The 20,769-nt window shown below is 54.5% G+C and overlaps 2 protein-coding genes across 3 annotated transcripts in view; both read right to left on the bottom strand.

Annotated features, from left to right (window-relative positions):
- Positions 1 to 17,077, bottom strand: part of BDKRB1 (bradykinin receptor B1) — a 42,867-nt gene extending 25,790 nt beyond the window's left edge. Inside the window, exon 1 of one of the 2 annotated variants that reach the window (XM_040641472.1) lies at positions 16,986 to 17,077. The gene's annotated coding sequence lies outside the window, so the exon portion shown is untranslated. The remainder of the gene's footprint in view (positions 1 to 16,985) is intronic. The other variant, XM_040641471.1, reaches the window with a different exon arrangement.
- BDKRB2 (bradykinin receptor B2) lies at positions 9,851 to 17,063 on the bottom strand. The gene is made up of 2 exons (XM_008698002.2): positions 16,986 to 17,063; positions 9,851 to 13,495 (listed from the first exon to the last, which is right to left on the bottom strand). Exons 1-2 carry the CDS (start codon positions 17,057 to 17,059, stop codon positions 12,391 to 12,393), a joined length of 1,179 nt encoding a protein of 392 aa, XP_008696224.1. The 5' UTR covers positions 17,060 to 17,063; the 3' UTR covers positions 9,851 to 12,390.
- Positions 17,078 to 20,769: the final 3,692 nt, after the last annotated feature.

Genomic DNA, 20,769 nt, shown 5'->3' on the forward strand with positions numbered 1-20,769 from the left:
GAGGAGGAGGAGGAGGAGGAGGAGGAGGAGGGGGAGGGGGAAGGGGAGGGGGAGGAGGAGGAGAGAAGGAGAAAAGAAGACTCCAAGACTCAGTAGCCCATGAGTATTTTAGGGAGGAAACTGGAATTTGTCTTTGGGAAGGCCCCTTCCCATCAGGGGAGACCTGGGATTTTTTTTGAGTAACACAGATGTTAGGTGAGTGTCAGCCACCGTTTGGGGGAGATTTTCATCAGAGGGTCCTTCCTGATTAGTAATGAAGATTGGGGTCTCACCAGAGCAAACCCTTTCCAGAAAGCAGCTGCCTTTTCTCCCTTCCGTATGTGTTTAGACTGGACTATTTCTCACGAGTATCTGTTCTTATGGGATGCCTTCCTGCCCAGGCCCTGAGACCAGTTCTGGGGGAGATGGGGTCTGCGGGTCTGATCCTAGCCCCGCTCACGTGGGGTGGGGAATGGCCAGTGAGGACAGGGGGCCTGTGCATGGCAGGGCCCTCTGGCCCGCTTGCCATGGGATGGCCAAGGGAGCTGGGCTTTGGGAGATGACTCCATGGAGGCCTTGCCAAAGCCATGGGGCCCCATCCCGGGGGCGGGATGGAATGTTCTTTTAAGAAAATGGGTGTTTCCAGTGTTGCTCACTCAGGGTGGAAAATGGGAAGTGGGCCTTGGTCCCATGGGGGAGAGAGTCTCCCTCTACTTCTGGGGCTGTGGGGAGAGGGGGCCTGAATTCTGAGGGTTTGAGGACAAGGTGAGGGAACCCCAAGCCTGTGGGAAGAGGGGCTCGATTTCTCAGGGCTGAGGGCAGGATGAGGGAACCACATCTAGGAAGGGGTACAGGCCCCTATAATGTGGAGGTGGGCGAGGCTGGGAGTAGGATGAGGGTCCTCTGGGTCCTGGGGTATGTGGGGGGCGTGTGCAGGGAGAGTAGGACAGCAAAGAGGCACGAAGAGGTGGCCAGCAGATTACCCAGGACTGCCATCTACAGAGGACAGCCTGTCTGGCTGGGCGGGACAGGTCAGCCTTCCCTGGGATGGTCCCTGAGGTGAATGCCGGGGAGTCTGGGCAGCTGTGTCTCCTGAGCTGTGGGTAGGCTCGGGCTATGCTCCATGCATTTTCAGGGAAGGTGGGCTGGAGTTTGAGGGACCCGGGGACTCACGGGTCACAGTCCCCACTGTGACATACACAGTTCTCCAGTCGCTAAACCCCAGAACCACCCTGTCTCCTCTCCCAGTCCCATCCAGCAGCTTCTGCGAGGATACATCGTTGGGAACACCTAGAACCCAAGCACCTTCGGGGTTCTTGCTCAGTCTCCACAATTACATGTGCGGTCCCTACTATTAACTTTTCTTGCAGCCGCAGGAAAGAAACCAAAGCCGGGCACCTTCTGGCCCGAACTGAAGGCCCCCAGTCCTCTTTGCCCTCTGTCCAAGCCTTCCTTCCTGTCGTCGGTGTTAGACACTCATGCAGCAGACACGTCTATGACACAGAACTCCCAACAAACCGCCTTGCTTTCGGATTCTTGTCCTTCCGTCGATGCTTGTGCTAGATTAATATTCCAGAGACCCGGGATTTCATCATTTCACAGGACCACACCCCAGCCCCTGGGAATTCACGGACTCCTCCACGGTCCTGCTGTAATACCCAGAGCCACCGCCCACCCTGGGTCTTCTGTTGCGGCCGAGGGGTGACTTGCAGGCTCGTAGCACCTCTGGACTTGTCTCCCCGTGGGCATTTGCTGGACATGGCCTCCTCTCTCTGTCTACCTCATGCCCCTCCATCATTCAAGGCCCATTGTAACCCTTTGCTCCTGGATGAGCACAGGTCTGTGTGTTCATCCTCGTATTCTGCAAAGACGAAGGGAGCATCTGCCTGCCTGGTGCCTGGTGAGTGCTGGGTGTCAGGGGACAGAGAGAAGAAGGCTTGGTGTCCCCCCGGGACTGCTCATGTGCCGGTGGACCTGGCAGGTGGTCAAGCCTGAGTTCGCAGCCAAGTGGGCAAACCCCGCTTACAAGAGCACACAGCGGGCCGCACAGAGTGGGCGGGAACGGAGGCGGCCAGACTAAGGCGTCAAGGTGGAAGGGGGTAAAAATAAAATCTTAAGGTTTGTAGGTTTCACAAAGTGCAAACCCCTGGAAATCGAAAGGGTGACGATTGCCGGCTTGAGTGTGTCCCAGGCAGCTCTAAGCACTGCCCCGGCCTAAGCTGATGGCCATTTTGAGGTGAAGGGCTCTGGGCACTGGCCACTCGGCAGAAAAAGCTCTGCTGGGCCAGGGGTTCCAAAGACCAGGAAGGTTTAAAAATGGCCACATAAAACTCTGTCTTTGTGTCATTTTTGCTTTGGGAGATGCTTTCTCACCTGGACAGGGGGGCCAGGCAGACCCTCATTGAAGGGGAGTTGGGAGAAGCCTGTGAGCTAACAGCTGCGGCCTGGAGCGCACTGGCGCTCTGGAAGCCTCTCCAGGGACACCACTCGGAAAGGACGTGTGACCGGGGACGCTCAGCCACATTCTGCTACGTTCTAAAGCCTAAGTCTGACCGTGTCGTGTCTCTGCTGGAAACCCTGACTGCTCCCATCTCAGGCACAGGAGCGCACCAAGACTGCCTTTTCTGAGTGTCCTTGTCGCTGTCCCCACCTGCTCCTCCATTGGCTCTCCTGGCTCTCTTGCTTTGTTTCGAACACGCCACATCCTCTCCCACCTCGGGGCCTTTGCACTGGCCATTCCCTGTGCCTGGAGCACACCTCCCACGCCTCAGGTCCTTCTGGTCCTCACAAATCCTCCCTTATCGGAGAGCCCTTCCCTGAAATAACTTCTCCTCCCCTCGCCCGGCTTCACTGTTTATCATAACCGATATCATCACCTGGATACGTGGTTTAGTTTTTACTTCCTGTCTCTCCCACTAGAGCGTGAGCTCCATCGGGCAAGGGGTTTATCTCTGTTGATTAGAGTCCTATTCCAAACTCCTACAACAGAGCTCAACAAATATTTGCTGAATGAATTCATAACCCTATTTATTTATACATCAGAATATCAGTAAGTTTGTCTCCGGATCAACCCGCAGTCCTGAACCCCTTGAGGGCACCAGGTCCCTTGTGGGCGCTGGGAAGACACAGCCCGTTCTGGGGCTCTGAGTCCATCTGAGGACAAAGACACACAGTGACTGTATGCCATGGAATGCAGAGTGACAATGAAAAGCCAAGGCTCTGTCCGAGTATGAGGACCTAAAGAATTTAATTCTGCTTGAGGCCGAGTCTGGGAAGAATTATGGCAGAGGGATATTTGAGCTGGGTTTTGAGAGATGAATAGGAGTTTGGAGGGCAGGCAAGCTGAGAAAAGCTTTGTAGGTTTCTGCATGCGTGTGTGCATGGACGTGTTTGTGGAAGGCTTCCTTGGGACCCGGAGTTGGAAAGCCCAGGCTCAAGCCTCCTACTGCATTGACTCATTCTTTCTGGGTATCACTCAGCCCCTACCCTTGGGCAGGCCCTGTGCGGGTATGCCCCGAAACGCTCCTGTTTTGGAGTAGCAAAGAGAATTAAACAGTTTCAGATCGGACTGAGAAATTCTCCGACAACACAGATACCCCACCCCCAGCCCCGTTGTCGGGGAGGAGGGAGAGCTGGGGCACCCTGGCCGTCCTGGGGATCCTCTGACCCGGTTTCTTCATCTGGAAGTGGATGTGCCCTGCCTACTTCCTAAGCTGTTGTGAAGATCGAATAGATCCATGGAAAACGTCGATACTGCGTCGATATTGCATCATACGGATGCTCTCAGGGAAGATGAATGTGTATTTTCCCAGTTTTATGACCTTCCTCTGGGTTCTCTGGCAGAAATTGCCCATATGGAAAACCTCTGACATCATTTTTCAATCAACCTAGACGCCTAAATGGCCCATGTGTGCAGCAAAAAAATGGGGGGCATGAAATCAAACCAGTTTTCCTGAGAAACCAGTAGTGCTGGTATGTCTTTAAGAGAGATGGGGTTGATGCTGTAGGCATGTGTCGTTCACGTAAATCGCGCCGGTGCCCGTGATCAGAAATGCTTCCACGACCTGGGTACAGGGGAACTGACATGCTGGAGTGAACTTTCACCTTTTCTTGAGGACTTGGGGTCACCCTTGACTGTCCCAGTCCTCATAGTGGCTACACACATGTGACAGAGACAGAGAAGTTGAAGATCCCTGTGAAAGACCTAAATGGGGTTCTCCCCTGGGCTCTGGGATCAGGGAAGATGCCTCAGAACAGAGCAAACGTTTCAGAATTACTGGCTTAGATGTTGTCCCAGTCAGGGCTCTCCAGAGAAATCGAACCAATAGGATAACCACCTCTTTCTTTCTTCTTTCTTTCTTTCTCTTTTTCTTTTTCTTTCTTTCTTTCTTTCTTTCTTTCTTTCTTTCTTTCTTTCTTTCTTTCTTTCTTTTTTTCTTTCTTTCTCTTTCTTTCTTTCTTTCTTTCTACCTACTTACTTATCTATCCATCTATCATCTGCCAATCAATCGATCAACCAATTAATCTATCTATCTTTCATCCACCCATCAAGATATTTATTCCAAGGAGTTAGTTCATGTGCTTACAGGGGCTGGTTGGTCAAAATTCATACGGCAGACCAGAGAACTAGAAACTCAGGCAGGAGCTCGTGCTGCAGTCTCAAGACAGAATGTCTTCTTCTCTGGAAACCTCAGTGTTTGTTCTCAGGCCTTTCAACTGCTCAGACGAGGCCCGCCCACATTACAGAGGGCCATCTCCTTTACTGAAAGTCGACTGATGGCAGATGTTCACCACAACCCCCAAAGACCTGCACAGCCACACCTGGATTCGTGTTTGATTGAATAACTGGGTGCTGGAGCCCCACCCAAGCTGACATTTAAGACTCACCAGATGGCATTTAGAGCTGTGATCCTGGCTGAGATTAGTAAGGGGCCCATGTAGAGAGATGAGAGGAGGGCTTAGGGTTGAAGCATGAGGAGCTCCAACATTTAAATGTCAGGTGGAGAAGGAGGTACGGGGCAAAGAGAGTAGAAAGAGCAGCCAGTGGTAGACAGGTTCTGTGCCAATCAAGCCTGGGAGACCATGGGTTAGACCAAGCAGAGAGGAGTGTGGCCCTCTTTCCTGCAGGACTTCTCAGGGCCTTTAATACATATCCGTGCAACGTGCAGCCCCGCAAGGAAGATGTAGGAGTTGCAGTTCTCGGACTTATTTGACCAATCGGGAGTTAGGTTTTGGTTTGGTTTGGTTTGGTTTTGAGAAACTTTGGGAAAAATCTGCAAAAGTCAATAACGGCACTGAAATAGCTTTAAGATTAGAAGGTGAGCTCTATACTTCAAGGAGAAGCTGATATCGAAACTGAATTGAAGAGAAGGAATTTGGGCAGTGATGGGGTGGGGTCGCCGAGGGGAGATGACCAGTTCTCACAGTGACAGGGTCACTTCTTCCTCGTGGATCGTGAGGACAGGGGTCCGACCGCCCTGAAAGGCCATTTGCGGTCAGGATGCCAGGGTCTCAGTGCTTTGTCTTCCTCCAGTGGGATAAGTATTTTGGGGAAAAATCTGATTTGGAAGCAAGGCCTGATCTGGAATTCAGGGCAGGCCGGTCTGGGCCGCAGAGCTGAATCTCAGCTCCCTCACTGTCGAGCCAGGGGCGGCCAGTTTCTATGCCAACTCCTGAAGCCTCGGTTTCTCAGTCTGTGGTCGGGGGGTGCTTCTCAGAGTTTGGAGATCAGGTGAGCCACAGGGGTGATGCTGCTGGCCCTTGGTCAACAGCCGATGGGAGCTGGCTTGGTATCGCTTTGCTCTTGCATAAGGAAGGGTTACGTAAGCCGTCCTCCGTCTTGGCCAGGACCCAGAGAGGAAACAGGCCCACATGGCTGGCCCGCTGAGTGGGCCTCGGAAGGTGACTCAGCGTGGAGGGGGTGCCCAGAGGGGCCTCAGCCCTCTCTCGGGTCATCTTGTGGGGACTGTCTAGCAACAACCTCTCCCCAAGGTGCACTTGGTGGCCAGGCTGCCTGGAAGCCAGGAGCCAGGCCCTGTGGCCTCTTAGATGCCCTGAATCAGCCTGCCTTTGGGGCCTAGGCAAGGAAGAGGGGAACAGGGCGGGCCTGGGCCTGGGCCAGCAGGGGGGCCTGGGTCAGCCCCTAACGTCTTGGGAAAGGCCTCAGGGTCCTCCTTTTGAAAAACTCTCCGACATTCTGTACGATGGTCTATTCTGCTCTTTCTCAGGGGAACATCTGTCACCACCTAGCATTGCCAGCCCTCAGGAGACCCGAAGAAAGCCTGCGGCTGACTTCTGCCTGGCTGGGGACTGGGGTCTGTGTGGACCGTGGTAGGCGATCTCAAAGGCGAGGGGGCATGCCCTCAGAGCCGGGAACACACGTCTGTCCATCTCCTCGGGCTGCCGCAGCAAAGCGCCACAGACGGGGTGGGGGCTTAAAACAGTGGGAAGTCGGTTCCTTCTGTGAGGGTCCGAGGGGCAGTCTCTTCTATGCCTCTGTCCTGGCTTCTGGCGGCTCCGGGGAATCTTGGACGTGCCTTGGCTTGTGGAAGCATCACTCCCAACTCTGTCTACATCTCCTGATGGCCTCTGTGTCTCTGTGTGTCTCTCCTCTTCTTATGAGGACCCCACTCATTGGACATAGAGCCCACCATGTTGCAGTTGACCTCATCCTAACTTAATGACCTCGGTGAAGACCCTATTTCCAAGTCAGATCATGGTCTGATGTCCCATATGGATATGAATTTGAGGGGGGAGAGAGCCCATTTAGCCTGCGAGAACACTTTGATCTGTCTTACTCTTCAAAGTACCTGGATCCTCATTTTATAGGCGAGAAAACAGACACTCAGAGAACTTAGCTGGCTTTGTCCAAATTCCCACAGCCAGGAGTGGCAGAGCGGGGATGGGAACCAGGATCTTGGCTCCAAGCCCAGGGCGGTCCTTGTCGAGTGGCTCTGCCCTTTATAGTTTGTGGAGCCCCTTTTCAGAGTTATTAGCTCTGGCTGAGATAGGCACACTTATTGCGTTCTCTCTCCATTTTACGGATGACGAAACGGAGGCCAAAGGCCATGGAGGGGGTGGGAATGAGCGGAGTGGTTTGGCAAGATCACACGGTGAGTTAATGGCGTGGTAGGGACTCCAGGCCTGGCCTCCAAAATTCTTCCCCTACAATTAAATATCACATCTCAGCGTAAGCCCGGTGAAAGGAGCCAGCCACAAAAGGCACACGGCGTATGATTCCATCCATATGAAATGTCCAGAGACAGAAAGAAGGTTAGTGACTCCCAAGGCTGTGGGGAGGGCGGGATGGGGGATTTCACTTTGCGGTAATGAATGTGTTCTGGAAGCAGAGAACAGTGACCATCACACAGCTCCAAGAATGAACTAAAAGCCACTGGAATGGGCGAACAGTCTGGCATGTGAATCATATCTTGATAAAGCTGCTACGGAGAGTATTTCTGGGTCAGGTGTCAGCCGCCAGCCCCTGCAGAGATCTGCCGGGGGCAAGTACGCACAAGGCCGACAAGATCCAGTCTGTTGATTAGGACAGACACAGCCCCAGCGCCGGCTCAGAAGCTCTTCACGCAGGAAGGCACCTTGAGGCTTTCCTGGTGACAAGATTCCTAACCCCCTGGTTAAGGCACGAGCCAGCCGAGACCAGGTGGGCTTCCCGAGCCCCCTCCTGAGGAACCGTGTGGCCTTGGCGAGTTACTTCCCTCCTGGGTCTCGGTTCCCCCATCAGGGACTGGTAAGCACCTGGTTCTCTGAGTGGTCATGAGGGAGGTTATGACCCCTCTGAAAGGGGTCAGCAGAGAGTGGGACATTATCATGGGGCCATTTGACCTCAGCCAAAACCCAACAAACAAACCTTCCAGCCAATGCCATTGCCCAACTGTGACCTCCTTGCTCACCCCGGACCCCCGTATCCTCCAGGGCTTGGCGACAGGTTCAGAGCTATGCGAGGCTCTATCACGGGCTCAGGGGCTGAGCGACCAGGAGACAGCGGAGCTCGTTGCTGGGGGCTGCCAATCGAGGCTTCACCTTCCAAACCATGAAGACTCCGTTGGTGGTTTCATACATTGATGGTAGCCCCCATCACTAGCATTCGGTCCCGCCAGGTCACTGGGGGTCGGTTTGTATCTCTACACCGGGTCCTCACCCACTTGGCCCCGGGGCAGTGTCAGGGGCTGGGCAGTGCTCCCGGGCTTCTCCCCATCACACCAGCTCGCTGGTGCCACGGAGGGTCAGTGGGGGTGAGGCCGCTCATGTTGCCTGGCTGGGTGGAGGGAGGTGGCAGCGAGGCTCTCCCAGCCTGTTTCCACCCGCCCAGAGCCCTGCTCATGGTTCCAGCCGGGTGGCTTCTTCTGGAGTGCAGACTTCCTCGAGTCAGGCTCCCATTTGGGAACCAAGTCCCTTGGATGAGTGAGCTCCCTCGGGCCGTCGTGGGCCACTTTCTCCAAGCTCAGAGCTACTGGGGAGGGAGGCGTGCAGGCTGAGTGGGAAGGGTGGGCACTGGAGGGGGAATGGAAAATCTGCCAGACTCTGTCTAGTTGTGGACCCTAGGGCCAGAGGGTAGAGAATGAGCCAGAAAGTAGAGAGAGGGAAACAGACAAGGCAGGCCCGGCTCGTGAAGGGTCTTACAGACCACATTATGGATGTGGAACTTTATCCCAGGAGTGGTGGGACACTGTGGCAGGAGTTCTCATTAGAGACCATGGTCACTCACATCTGCCTCACGGCCGTCATCACCACCATGGCAGCTCTCATGGGTCCAGTGCCAACTCTGTACCCGGCACTGTGCTAACACGTGCTATGTGAATCCTGTTAACAGTTCTATGGGGTAGATCCCATTATTATCCCCATTTCACAGATGAGAACACGGAGACTCAGAAAGGATAAGAGCTGTTCAAAACCACACAACAAATAAGAGCCCCGGCCAGAGCTAAAACTGAATCCAGGTCTGCGATTCCAAAGCCTTGGCTCCTCAACACGGTCTTTGGGTGTATAGCCCCTCAGAATGGTATGTGCATGACAACACGTCCTTGGCTGCAGAACGAAGAATAAGGATTCGCAGATGGTGGTGGTCAGACTCAGAAAGGAAAGAAGCAGTTAGGTTCAGGAAACCCTTAGGTGGAATCTAAAAAGAAGTGCTGATCCATTGGGTGGAAGGAATGAAGGAGAGGGTGCATTTACCGATCAACCCCACGTTTCTGGCATGGGTGGTTGGAGGTGTAGACGGACTAGTACCATTTCTGTAGACACAGAACACAAGTTTTCTTTAATGAATGAGGGAAGCAATGAATACACGAATAATGGAGAGGCCCCCCAAATGAAGTGGATAATGAGTTCCCCATCACTGGGATCATGCAAGCAGTGGCTAGACAACTGTTTAATCTAGACATTGTAGAAGACACTCCTGATTTGAAGGGGAGGTCAAATGGAAGGGACTCAATAAATATATTGCATGCATGAGTGATTGAGTCTCTGCCATCACTACGATACGAGGTCCTCATGGGGTCCCACTGGACCTGATGGGAGCTGGGTGGTGAGTTACCACTGTAGGGATGGAGGCAGGGGAAAGTAGCAAATCCTGTTAAATTTTCTTACATTTCTATTTCAGTATATTTTAGAGCCTACATTTTAATACATATTAGTAAGTTTGCATATTGGCTATGTATAATCAAAATTCCTTTACTTAGAGAGTTACACAATCACAGAAGTTTGGACACCACTGTTCTGCGGGCCAGAAGCCCTAAAATAGGTTGAGTGGAAATAATGACCTGCCCCCCCACCCCCCCAAGGCTTCTGACTGCCTATGACAGTGTCCTCACAATACTCAGGGGTTCCGGAGTTATAACACATGAAAGATCTCTGCAAAAAAGGCCTCATCCATTTATTAAGCTGTATGGAAAAGATGCATGTTTACACGTTTCACCCATTTCTCATTATTTGTGAAATGCTCCCTCTTTACAATGTAACAGCTCTTTGGGTCTTTCAAGGACAGATGTTCTCTATCGCGGTGTCAACACAACCCACAGGGCGGCTGCCGTCTCACAGACTGATTGCTCCTCAGACCACAGGAGGACCCCCAAGGGACCATTAGGGTCCCAGAGCTGTGATGTGGCTCTGCTCAGAGAAGACCTTTAGACCATCACACGGCAGCTGATGCATGAGGACTCCACAGCGGCAAAACACAGCCTCCTTTTTATTCCACAATATGTGCACCTGTGTAATTTCATTCAAATACGAAACCACTGCTACTCCTTATTCAACTGTTTTCTTTCTCCAGCTGCAAGTGCGTAAGTTTACTGGGAGAGGTGTGTGTGGCAGGGGAACAAAAGCTGGGGGTCTTTTCTGATCCTTTTTGTCTGAAAATCTAGAGCCGGCTTGATGAGGATTTATGGGCTGTTTGCCTTCCCAAATTGCCCCATCCTTTGGGTTTCCATCTTCTCCAGAGAGAGCCTGCTAAGAAGTATCCATTTATTTTATTGAGCAGATGAGCGCTGCCCAGGTGCTGCGTACCTTACTATCGTGGAAGCTCCTGAGCCCCACTGCTACTGAGCTGGCCCTCCCTGCCTTGGTTCTCTGCCACTTGATGTCAGAGCCTGGGTGGTGCGTTCTCCATACTCCCCAAGGGGCTGGGCACGGTGCTGACCCCAGGAGGCAGATTGTGAAACATGTGGGAAAAAAGAAATGAATCCTCCCTGGAGGACCTGGGGCTTGGGGACAGGGCTGTTTCTTAAGGCTCTGGCCAAGGATGCTGGTCCAGCTTCCTGCTGCCTGGCACCTGGGAACCGCCCCACCCCACTCGTCACCCCACCCCTCTATAGTGCTGGCTGCGGGCCTCCTGGGGGAGGGCGTTCTCCCTTCTCTGTTCTGCAGAGGACCAGCTGTTTTGCTGCTCATTGTGTGGGTCCCTCCCCAAGGCTTCGTCACAGTCACACCTGCCCGGACCTAGCCAGCCCTCCTGACCCAGGGCTGCTGCTGGCACCCATGAACCGCTCAGCCCTCTAAGGGAGCTTGGTACCAGGACCAGTGCTTTGGGGTCGATGACCTTTTTGCCAAATCATTGGTCGGCCACCCTCGAGTGGCCCCCACTTGGCCACCGTCCAATAAACCACCGGTTGGTGCCCTTGGTTGCTGAGACAGGGACGGTAGGCAGGCCTGGACTCCTCCCGACTACTGTCCACCCCCAGGGAGGGTCCGAGCATGTGGATTCCCTGAGTAAGTTCCATCGAAGATCTCTTGGGCTCATCACAAATCAAACACTGAACGGGTGGCCTGCCCCCAAAATGCTTGTGTATGTATGTGGCGGGGGGGACAGAGTATGGGAAGGAAAGGTGGAAGGCAGTGAACATTACTGAGCTGCTACAATGTGGCAGATACTGATGGGTACTTGACACGACCCTTAGCAACAAAGCTATGTCTTTACAATCAATTTACTTCCGTTCTGGGTGCGTAATAATGCCACACGTGTATATAGCACCTTTCCTTCCTTCAAAGTACTTCTATGCCTGTTGCCTCTTTCAATCTTCACAACACCCTGGTGTTCCAGAGGACGACACGGGCAGGGACAAAACGATGTGCCACAAGTTACGGGCTGGCAGCGGCAGGCTCCTCACCCCTCTCCTCTGCACCGTCCCCAGTGCCTTGCTTGACCACGTTGGGTCACAGAACAGCCTTCTGATTGCAAGTAATCACCCCGTTCGAGTTTGCAAGTTCCTTCAAGACAGAGATGATGCTCTCTTTTTCTTCCCTCTTGCCCATGGTGCTCAAGGCTGCATGAACAGCAGGTGCTGGCTAAGTGCTGACTGAGGGTGTTTTTGGCACAGACTCTCTTGAACATGGGCAGGGGAAGTGATGGAATCCTGGTCTCTGGGTTCTTACCAGGGATCCCTCAGAGTTAAACCTTCATAAATCTGAGAAATCATCCTCCAGAGTCCCCGCTGGGTTATTTAAGAGACCTAAGGTGAAACCCCAGCCAGGTCCCACCTGTGCACTCAGCCGCGGCACCAGAGCTGGGGTGGCCGTTCTCCTGGAAGCCTGAACTGGCATGCTGTGGCGGGGCGGGATGCCACGTGGGAGGGAAGCTCAGTCACTCCTGTCCCTGGCCCCAGGTGCCCTCCATTCCCAGGATGATGCAGGCTGGCCCAGGGGTGGCAGCCAATGAGCACAATAATACTGTCGTGTGTATGGAGCCCTTGGCTGTGTGTGAGGTCACCCCGTCCTCACGGCCTGGCTCACTGCAGTTTGGGCAGGGCAGCCATGAAGCTCCTGGGTTTTCCCGGAGTCACCGACTTATTGCCTGAGGTCACACACATGGCATGCCCTCCATTCCTTCCTGGGCACGTCCTGAAGTGCCACTGTCCCTCCGTCTTGGCACACATGAACAGGGGTCCTGGTGGCGTCCCCTCACTGGCTGTTCCCCACCCACTCTGGCAGTTTGTGGATCTGGCGCTCCACGGAGATGGAGGTCCGGAGCGTGCCCATGGAGTTCTCCATCTTGCTGGGCTCCAGCATGCAGCCCCCTTTCTGGCACAGTGCCTGGAACACCTCCCGGGACTTCTTGCGGAAGCGCTTGCCCACAATCACGTACACCAGCGGGTTGAGGCAGCTGTTGCTGTAGGCCACGTAGGTGGCGATCTGCGTGAAGACGTCGATCACGTACTCATCCCAGCAGCCAGACAGGATGTCCAGGCGCAGCAGCGTGTCCAGGACGGTGCTGATCTGGAAGGGCAGCCAGCAGATGACGAAGAGCAGCAGCACGGCCAGGACCAGCACCGTGGCCTTCCTCTCCGTCTGGATCTCCTTGAACTTCTGCATCTCATTGTTACGCAGCACCTGCATGATCTGCACAGTGCAGAAGGTGATGATGGTCAGGGGCAACAGGAAGCCCACGAAGTTGAGGAGGATGTTGGTGAACACTTCCCAGGTGCGGGACGGGTAGGTGATGACGCAGGCAGTGACGTTGTGGCCCTCGTCCCTGTACTCCTTCATGGTCCGGAAGGCCAGCATGGGCGAACTCAGGAGCAGCGCGCAGCCCCAGATCACCAGGCTGTAGAGCTTGGCCCAGCGCACCCTGCGCATCCGGCCCGTGGACATGGTCTTCACCAGGGCCAGGTAGCGGTCGATGCTCACCAGCATCAGGAAGGAGATGCTGCTGTAGAGATTCATGTAGACCATGGTGTTCACCACACGGCAGAGGACCTCCCCGAAAAGCCAGTCGAAGTTGTTGGCGATGGTGATGGCCCAGAAGGGCAGCCCGCAGGCCAGGATGAGGTCCGCCGCGGCCAGGTTGCCCAGGTAGATCTCGGCCACCGTGCAGCTGCTTTTGTGCAGGCAGAAGATGCTGAGGACGAAGATGTTCTCGAGGGCCGCCAGCACGAACAGGACCCAGAGGAAGGGGGCCTGGATGGTGTTGAGCCAGTTCCACTCGTCGGAGTAGAGGCAGGTGCTGGGCGCGGTCCCATTGAGCGTGGGCATGAGGACTTGCGACGTGAGGTTGAGCATTTCCGTGCTGCAAGAAAGTGGAAAAGAGGCTGTTACACCTCGAGTCACAAGAGGCAGGAGAAACAGCTGCTGCAGAAGGAGAGGGGAGATCAGCAAGCAGCTTCCAGAAGCGAGGTCGGGAGTGGCACTCAGGCCCTTTCTGCCGCACGCTCAGAGACTCGGGTCCGGGCAGCCCGGACTCCCTGGGGTCTTTGAGAGGTACCCCGTGTCCTTGGGCTAGGCCGAGAGCTCATGGTCTTCGCCTCTTGGCTCCACTGGGATGTTTCCTTGGCCAGCGTCCATCATCAGCACTGACAATTACAGTCTTGGACCCTGGACCTCCTCGAAGCTTCCGTGATGGGAGTTCACCATTCCTTCCTTATCGCACGGGCCCCTCCCAAGGGAGCTGGTCGTCTTTCAGCCTCTCAGGGCCTGGTCATGGTGAGTAATTGATTAGAGGAGAAAAATGATATCATGCCAGACAGGGAGATTCCAGCCTGGCTCCGAGACCACAGCCCATGTGCCCACACCCTGTCTCCTTCTGGTAGAGGGCAGCATTGTGCTTCCAGAACTCCCACCAGCAAAGTGTTGATGATCATCAGAAGTTGCATGATGGAAAAGGAGGGCAGGGGCTTTGGAGCCAGGCAGTCCTCCTGGGTTCAAATCCCAGCTCATTCATTAGCTGTGTGACTTTGGGTAAGTCTGAACCTCTCTGAACCTCAATGACCTACCTTGCAGAATGGGAATAACAAAATCTACTTCTCAGGGTTGTGGTGGGAATCCAAGACAATTTGCAAAAAGCCCCAAACTCTGCACTTGGTTCAATAAGCATGAATAATTATCTATTTTTGTGAACTTATTAAACCACCAGCAACACTCTGGTTGCTCCTGTGTTAGTGACTTTATCGTTAACCCACTGGTTCCTCTTTCATGCTTGGGTGAGACTCAGACCATGGGACAGTTCATTTTCTAGAAGTGTCACTGTTAAGGCTAATTCATCTCTACCTTCAGCAAAAAGGCATGGGGCTTGGACAGATATGGGTTCCAATCTAGCTGTGTGGTCTTGGGCAAATTGCTTGACCTCTCTGAGCTTCTATTTTGTTTCCTTTGGAGTAGAGTATTACTCTCTTCTTGACTTGCTTTGCATAGTCGTTGCAAGGTTCGAATCAGAGTGGGTCTGAGGACACATTGAAAGCAGAAAGCACAACTCGGAATGCAGGACTGAGTGGACACTTTCCTAGTGCCCTCTGGGGTTGGCGGGGAGTGGGGGGACGGCGGCACTAGAGGGGCTCTTCCTGGGAGGGTGATTCCTTCCTGGGCAGGCTCATGGGGGAGGAGTTGAGCCACGGCTTATGGGAAAGAATCTGCTGTTCACCTCTGGGACTTCCTCGGAAAATCCCCTCTACTTCCAGGAGTAGCTGGCCAGCCTTCAGCGGCCAGACTGGGCACCTGTGACTAACATAAGCATTGATGAATTTATCCTGGAAATGTGCCTCGAGCTGCTTCTCTGTGCTGAGCTCCACCCTGGCTGTGGGGAGCCAGAGGCCAGTACCGCGTGTCACCTGCCCTGCCCAAGCTCCCAACTGTGATGAATGCCATGGGGTGGAAGGAAGGGCATGGGGCACAGAATTGGGGGGGTGGAGAAGGTTGGAGGTGACTCTCGAGCTGGGTCTCCAAAGATGAGCAACGAATCAATGGAGAGCAAGAAGGACCAGCGTTATACGGTGACAGCTGATGGCTACGCTTGCGGTGACCACAGCATAATGTACCGAGAACTTGGATCACTGTGTCGTACACCTGAAACCAAGTGTCGTACACCTGAAACCAAGGTAGCTTTGTGTGTCAGCTGTACTCAAATAAAATTAAAAAATAAAACAAACACAACAACAACAAAGGAGAAGGGACAGACCAGGCAGAAGGAGAAGCTTGAGCGGAGGTGCAGAGTGGAGAAGCCTCTGGCATGTTCTGGAAGGCAGACTGGACAGGGAGGCAGGAAGTGGCAAGAGATGGGATGAATGAGGGAAAAGGGACAGTCACCACCGGCTGCTAAGAGACTGAGACTTTAGCCCTGAGGGCTTTACGGAGGGAGCAATGGAATAGAAAAAACACTCTAGAAAGATCCTTCTGGTGGAGTGGTGGTTTTAGTCTGTCCAGTTTCTGTGCTGCCCTTCCCTTCAAAAGGTAGAGTCTAGTTCCTCTTCCAGTGCATGCAGCCAGACTTAGTGACTTGCCTCCCACCCGTGGTGGCAGTGACAGTGTATCACTCCAGTGCCAGTCATAAAACGCATTGCAGGGGCGCCTGGGTGGCACAGTCGGTTAAGCGTCTGATGCTTGGTTTCGGCTCAGGTCGTGATCTCAGGGTGCTGAGATCGAGCCCTGCGTCCGGCTCCACACTCAGCACGGAGTCTACTTGAGATTCTCTCTCCCTCTGCTCCTCTCCACCACGCACCGCCCCCCCCCCGCCCTCTCTCTCTCTAAAATAAATACATCTTTAAAAAAGCTGCAATGCAGCTTCCTCCTTGGCCTCTTGGGTTGCTCGCTGTGGGGGAGGCTGGAGAGCTGCCTCTCGGGGTCTGGCTCTCTAGAGACTGAAGGATGGTACCAGCTGCTGCTGGCTCATTGCCCAGCAATATGGTCCCTCACCAGGGGGATGGCCCCTGGCCCCTAGTTGGCACGGGATCTTCCAAGGTGGCCTGGAGAGTGTGTACCTGGGAGTTACATGCCCTGTGGCACGGTCATCTGCACAGTAGGCTGTACTCAACACAGGGCTGAGAGGCCAGGCTGGGCCCTTCTCTGCTTTGTCGTGCCAGCGTTGCCCCCTGAGGACCGACCCTCCCTTTCCTCTGCTTCCACTCGGGATCAGCTGTCCCAACATTCTCTCTCTCTCTCTCTCTTTTTAAGATTTTATTTACTTATTTGACAGAGAGAGACAGCGAGAGAGAGAACACAAGCAAGGGGAGTGGGAGAGGGAGAAGCAGGCCTCCCGCCGAGCAGGGACCCCGATGCGGGGCTTGATCCCAGGACCCTGGGATCACACCCTGAGCCGAAGGCAGACACTTAGCGGCTGAGCCACCCAGGCACTCCCGCCCCCCACCATTCTCTCTTTAGCATGACTTGGCCTTCCACCAGACGTCAGACATGTGTTGGACACTTCCCATCTCCATAGTGACCTGGCACATCTCTGTCTGATTCCTTGGGTGTTGACGTCAGAATGTCACTTTTTTCATTCCCAAGCTCTTTTGGGATCGCTTGCACATGACCACCAGTACTGTGTCCTCCTCCTGCATCCCTATGCCCCACCAAACCCCACAGAACGCTCCAGTCCCTCTGCTCCCACCAGGCCCATGGGGATTTGAACACCGGCCTCACCAGCCCCCCTGAGAGTTCTCGTCTGTGGATTTAACATCTCCTGTTGCTTCAACTGTTGTCCAGAAGATGAGGGTCACGTTCTCCAGGCCTTCTCCAGGCTGTCTGCCCCTCCCTTATAAAGACTAAATCAAGGAACTCTTTTGACTTACCCGAAAGAGGCTGTGATGGGCACAGGGTCCTCATGAAAAGACAGGAACATTGATCTCTTCCAGTTGGAGAACATTTGGACTCAGAGTGGGACGTAAGTGAGGCTCCTGGGCTGACCAGGGGAGAAAAGACAGTGAGACGGTGGGCTGGGGACCATAAAACACGCCAGGGAAGGGGAACGGAGTCCTTCACTTAGCAAATGTTTATTAAACGACTACTGCAGCCGGGGTGCCTGGGAACATCATGGTACAATGTCTTGTCCTCCAGGAGCGTACAATCCGATGGAGAAGCTAGATGTTACTGAATTAGTCACTAATTAATTGAAAACTGGCATAAATGCTATGAAATAAAGATCCCATGACAGTGTGTAACACGGAGTCCTAACCAGCCTGGTGCGGGGAATGAATGGATATTTATTTTGAAGCCGGAGGCTAGGCAGGAGGAAACTGGGTAAAAGGATGGTGGTGGAGAGGAGGATGTCTGGGTGGAAGAAGCAGCAGGTGCAAAGGCCCTGAGGCAGGAAGAAGCTTGCTGTGGACATGTGTTAGGCCCTGGTGGCTCCTGGGGGAAGGAGGGGACAGGCTTGTGGCGGGGACGTGGAGGCCGGGAGATGGGTTAGCAGGTGCTGCCCATTCATCTGGGGGCAGTATGATGGAGACTGGAGAGGGCGAATCCCAGGGGTGTTTAGAGAGGAAAGCTGACATGCCTGGCGTAAGACTGGCTAGGGAGAGGCTGGGGATGAGGGTGAGCAGCGTGTCAAGGACCAGCCCCCCCCACCCCTGCCTACGGGTGCTCCTATCTCCTATGAAGGGAAGAGGCAGAGGGGGCTAACTTGGAGAGAGCATCATGTGTGTAGACTGGCCCTTGTTAAGTGCCAGTGGGGGTGGAAGTAGCTGTTGGTCCCAGAGTGGGTCTGGAGCTCAGGGGAGAGGCCCTGGCTGGAGGATCTCCAGGGACTTCAAGCCTAAGGAGAAAGGCAGGTGGGGAGAGCAGTTCCAACCCTTTGTGGTGGTGGGTGCTCCGGTGAGCTCTCAGGTGCTGAGAGATGTGAGCCTTTCTGCACAGCAGGGCTCTCGCTGACAAAGCCTCCCTCCATCCCTCATCCCTTTACTCTGTACAGCTGGCCCTTGCACCTCACAGCTTCCAACGGCAAGGGTTCACTCATGCGGATGTTTTCCAGTACATATGGTACCATCCTGTAAATGTATTCTCTCTTCCTGATGCTTTTTTTTTTTTAAAGATTTTATTTATTTATTTGACAGACATAGAGACAGCCAGCGAGAGAGGGAACACAAGCAGGGGGAGTGGGAGAGGAAGAAGCAGGCTCATAGCAGAGGAGCCTGATGTGGGGCTCGATCCCAGAACGCTGGGATCACTCCCTGAGCCAAAGGCAGACGCTTAACCGCTGTGCCACCCAGGCGCCCCTTCCTGATGTTTTTCTTAATAACCTTTTCTCTTCCTTAGCTCCCTTTATTGTAAGAGGATACCATATAGTACGTATACAAAGTCTGTGTTCATCGGCTGTTCATGTTATCGGGAAGGTCTCTGGTCAACAGTAGGGGATGGAGGCTTAGACCCCCACCTTCTGGTCCAGACCTCGAGCTCGCTCCCCGATCTCACGGGACCTCTTGTTCCTGTCCCAGAAGGGTGTGAATGGCTGGGTGCCTGGGTGTACATGCGTGTGAACATGTGTAGCCATGGGTCTGCCCTGCCTCAGGTTCCAGCCCCTTCTTAGCGAGAGCAGCCTGTGCGAACAGCAGGCACACAGGCTTCCAGAAGCCAGCTCTCCGAAATCATTTGTGGGGCGTGGAGGTAAGGCAGTGGACTGTTCAGGAAATAGGAGCACATTAGGAAAAGAAGAGACTGAGTTGGTAAGGGAGAAATGAGGCAGAAGACATTTGATTCACATCTGGGAAATGTTTTGGCAAACCCTAAGCTGAGTGGAGGCCAGGATTTGGGACTCCCCAGGGGGAACAACGGGCAGCCAAGTGTTGCTGATCCTTTGGGGGGTGCGATCTGGCGAGGGGAAGAAAGACCTCGTAGATTGCCTTTTTGGGAGGCCCTCCCTGGCCCCCACGAAGAAAATTCAGCTGGAGGTCAGAGGTGGTGTATTTGAATCATTCATCCCTCCGTGCTGCTTGCTGAGAAAGAGCAGGTGAGCTCCCTCTGCCCCATGGGGCTCCCTCTCCTGCTGAGGGACCTGAGCCTGGCACAGGCCTCCCTTTTCCACGGGGACAGTGACAGGCGCACAGGCGACTCAGGGCCTCCAGCTCTGTCACCCTGGGGAGTGCCCAGCATTTCCCCACTGCCCTGTCTACCTGCCGGAGTGCTCCCGGATCTGGCCAGCTGATCCTTATTGACGGCTAATGGCTGTAAACATTGCTCTCATTTTCAAAGCAAAGCTGAGGGCTTCTCTCTTTCCAGTCCTGCAGAGAGAGGGATTTCAAGTCCAGAGAAGTTGGTCCTGTGGAGGCCTGGGTGTTGTTTCTCTGCCTCTGCTTTGGAGGCTCCCAGCGGAGGTCTGTGTGTGTGGGAGCTGCAGGCTGCTCCCCGCCACTCTCCCTGCAGCCTCCCCCAGACCCGGGGGACCGCGCCAGGGGCTCTGCGCCCCCGCTTCCCAGGGACTTGGCCAGTGGGAGCACCAGCAGAGCCTGGAGGGAGGGAGAGCATGAAGATGGGGCATCGGCTCCCATTTCCCTGCCTCGGGGCCTCAGTGGCTGAGGTCACAGCTCCTATCAGGGGCCCTTTCCACCTCCCTGGCCAGGATTCCAGAGACGACTACCTCGACCGCCTCATCTTGCTCAGTTCTCAGGGAGGGAGAACTCCTAGCCCCGAGGCCCAGGTGGCACCCCCACACGCTGTCCACACTCTGTAAACAGACCCCCTGTCAAAAATCTCTCCATATTACCCGGTGTGAATGTGCCTTCTCTGTCCTCCTGGGACCCTGTGGCGTATACCCTGGGATTATAAAATCCGAAGTCAGAAAGGGATTAGAAGGAATATGGGAGGGAGCATGGATGGGAGGCACCTTGGCGACGAGGGCGGGGCGGGGCCAGGGCCGGGGGCGGGGGGCGGTCATGGTGGTGGTGGCCAGGAGTGCGGCACTCTCTGTCACCCTGAAGGAGCCCCTTGTCCCCCCCCCCCCATGTTGCGGTCAGTCCCCTGCAACAGGGCTGGAGCAGCGCCAGGAGGCGGGGATGACTCTGCAGCTGGGCTTCCCCTCCTGCCTCAAACGGGTGCTTCAGAACGCACATCCCACGTCCTGATTCACTTGTTCTCCATCTGCCTCCGAATCCTGGCCAAGAAGACTCGCTTCAAAAATATGTCCCTTTGCTGAATCACATCAATACCGGCTGTCCGCTCCGCAGGAGCAAATGCCACTGGAGTCTCCGAGGGAGCCCGTTCTGGCTTCCCAGGAAGCCGTGTCTGAGGGGCTCTGAGGCTGGGGCCGCCCCCAAACGCACAGCGTCCCTTTCTCCAGGACCAACCTTCCACTCGTATGGGGCCCCCAACCTTGCAGCCAACTCCAGGCATCGCTTTGTGGCTGCAGCGAGGGGTGTGGGCCCTTCGGTGCGGAGCCCTGTAGCGTGTGCTCATTCCGCCCGACGGGCCAGGCCCGTGTGGCTTCAACACCTGTCTGGGATCTGTACCCCGCTTTCGACAAAGAGGGCGGGCCCCGTGCCTGAGTCTAGCCAGACCCCAAGAGTGTTGTTCATAGTCCACTGTATTTATTTTTTGCAGGTTGTTTTCATGACGGATGATAGTTTCCATTTAATAAAGTTGGTG

Source organism: Ursus maritimus, unplaced genomic scaffold, assembly GCF_017311325.1.
Source record: "Ursus maritimus isolate PB19 unplaced genomic scaffold, ASM1731132v1 scaffold_25, whole genome shotgun sequence".
NCBI classification, from domain to species: Eukaryota; Metazoa; Chordata; class Mammalia; order Carnivora; family Ursidae; genus Ursus; species Ursus maritimus.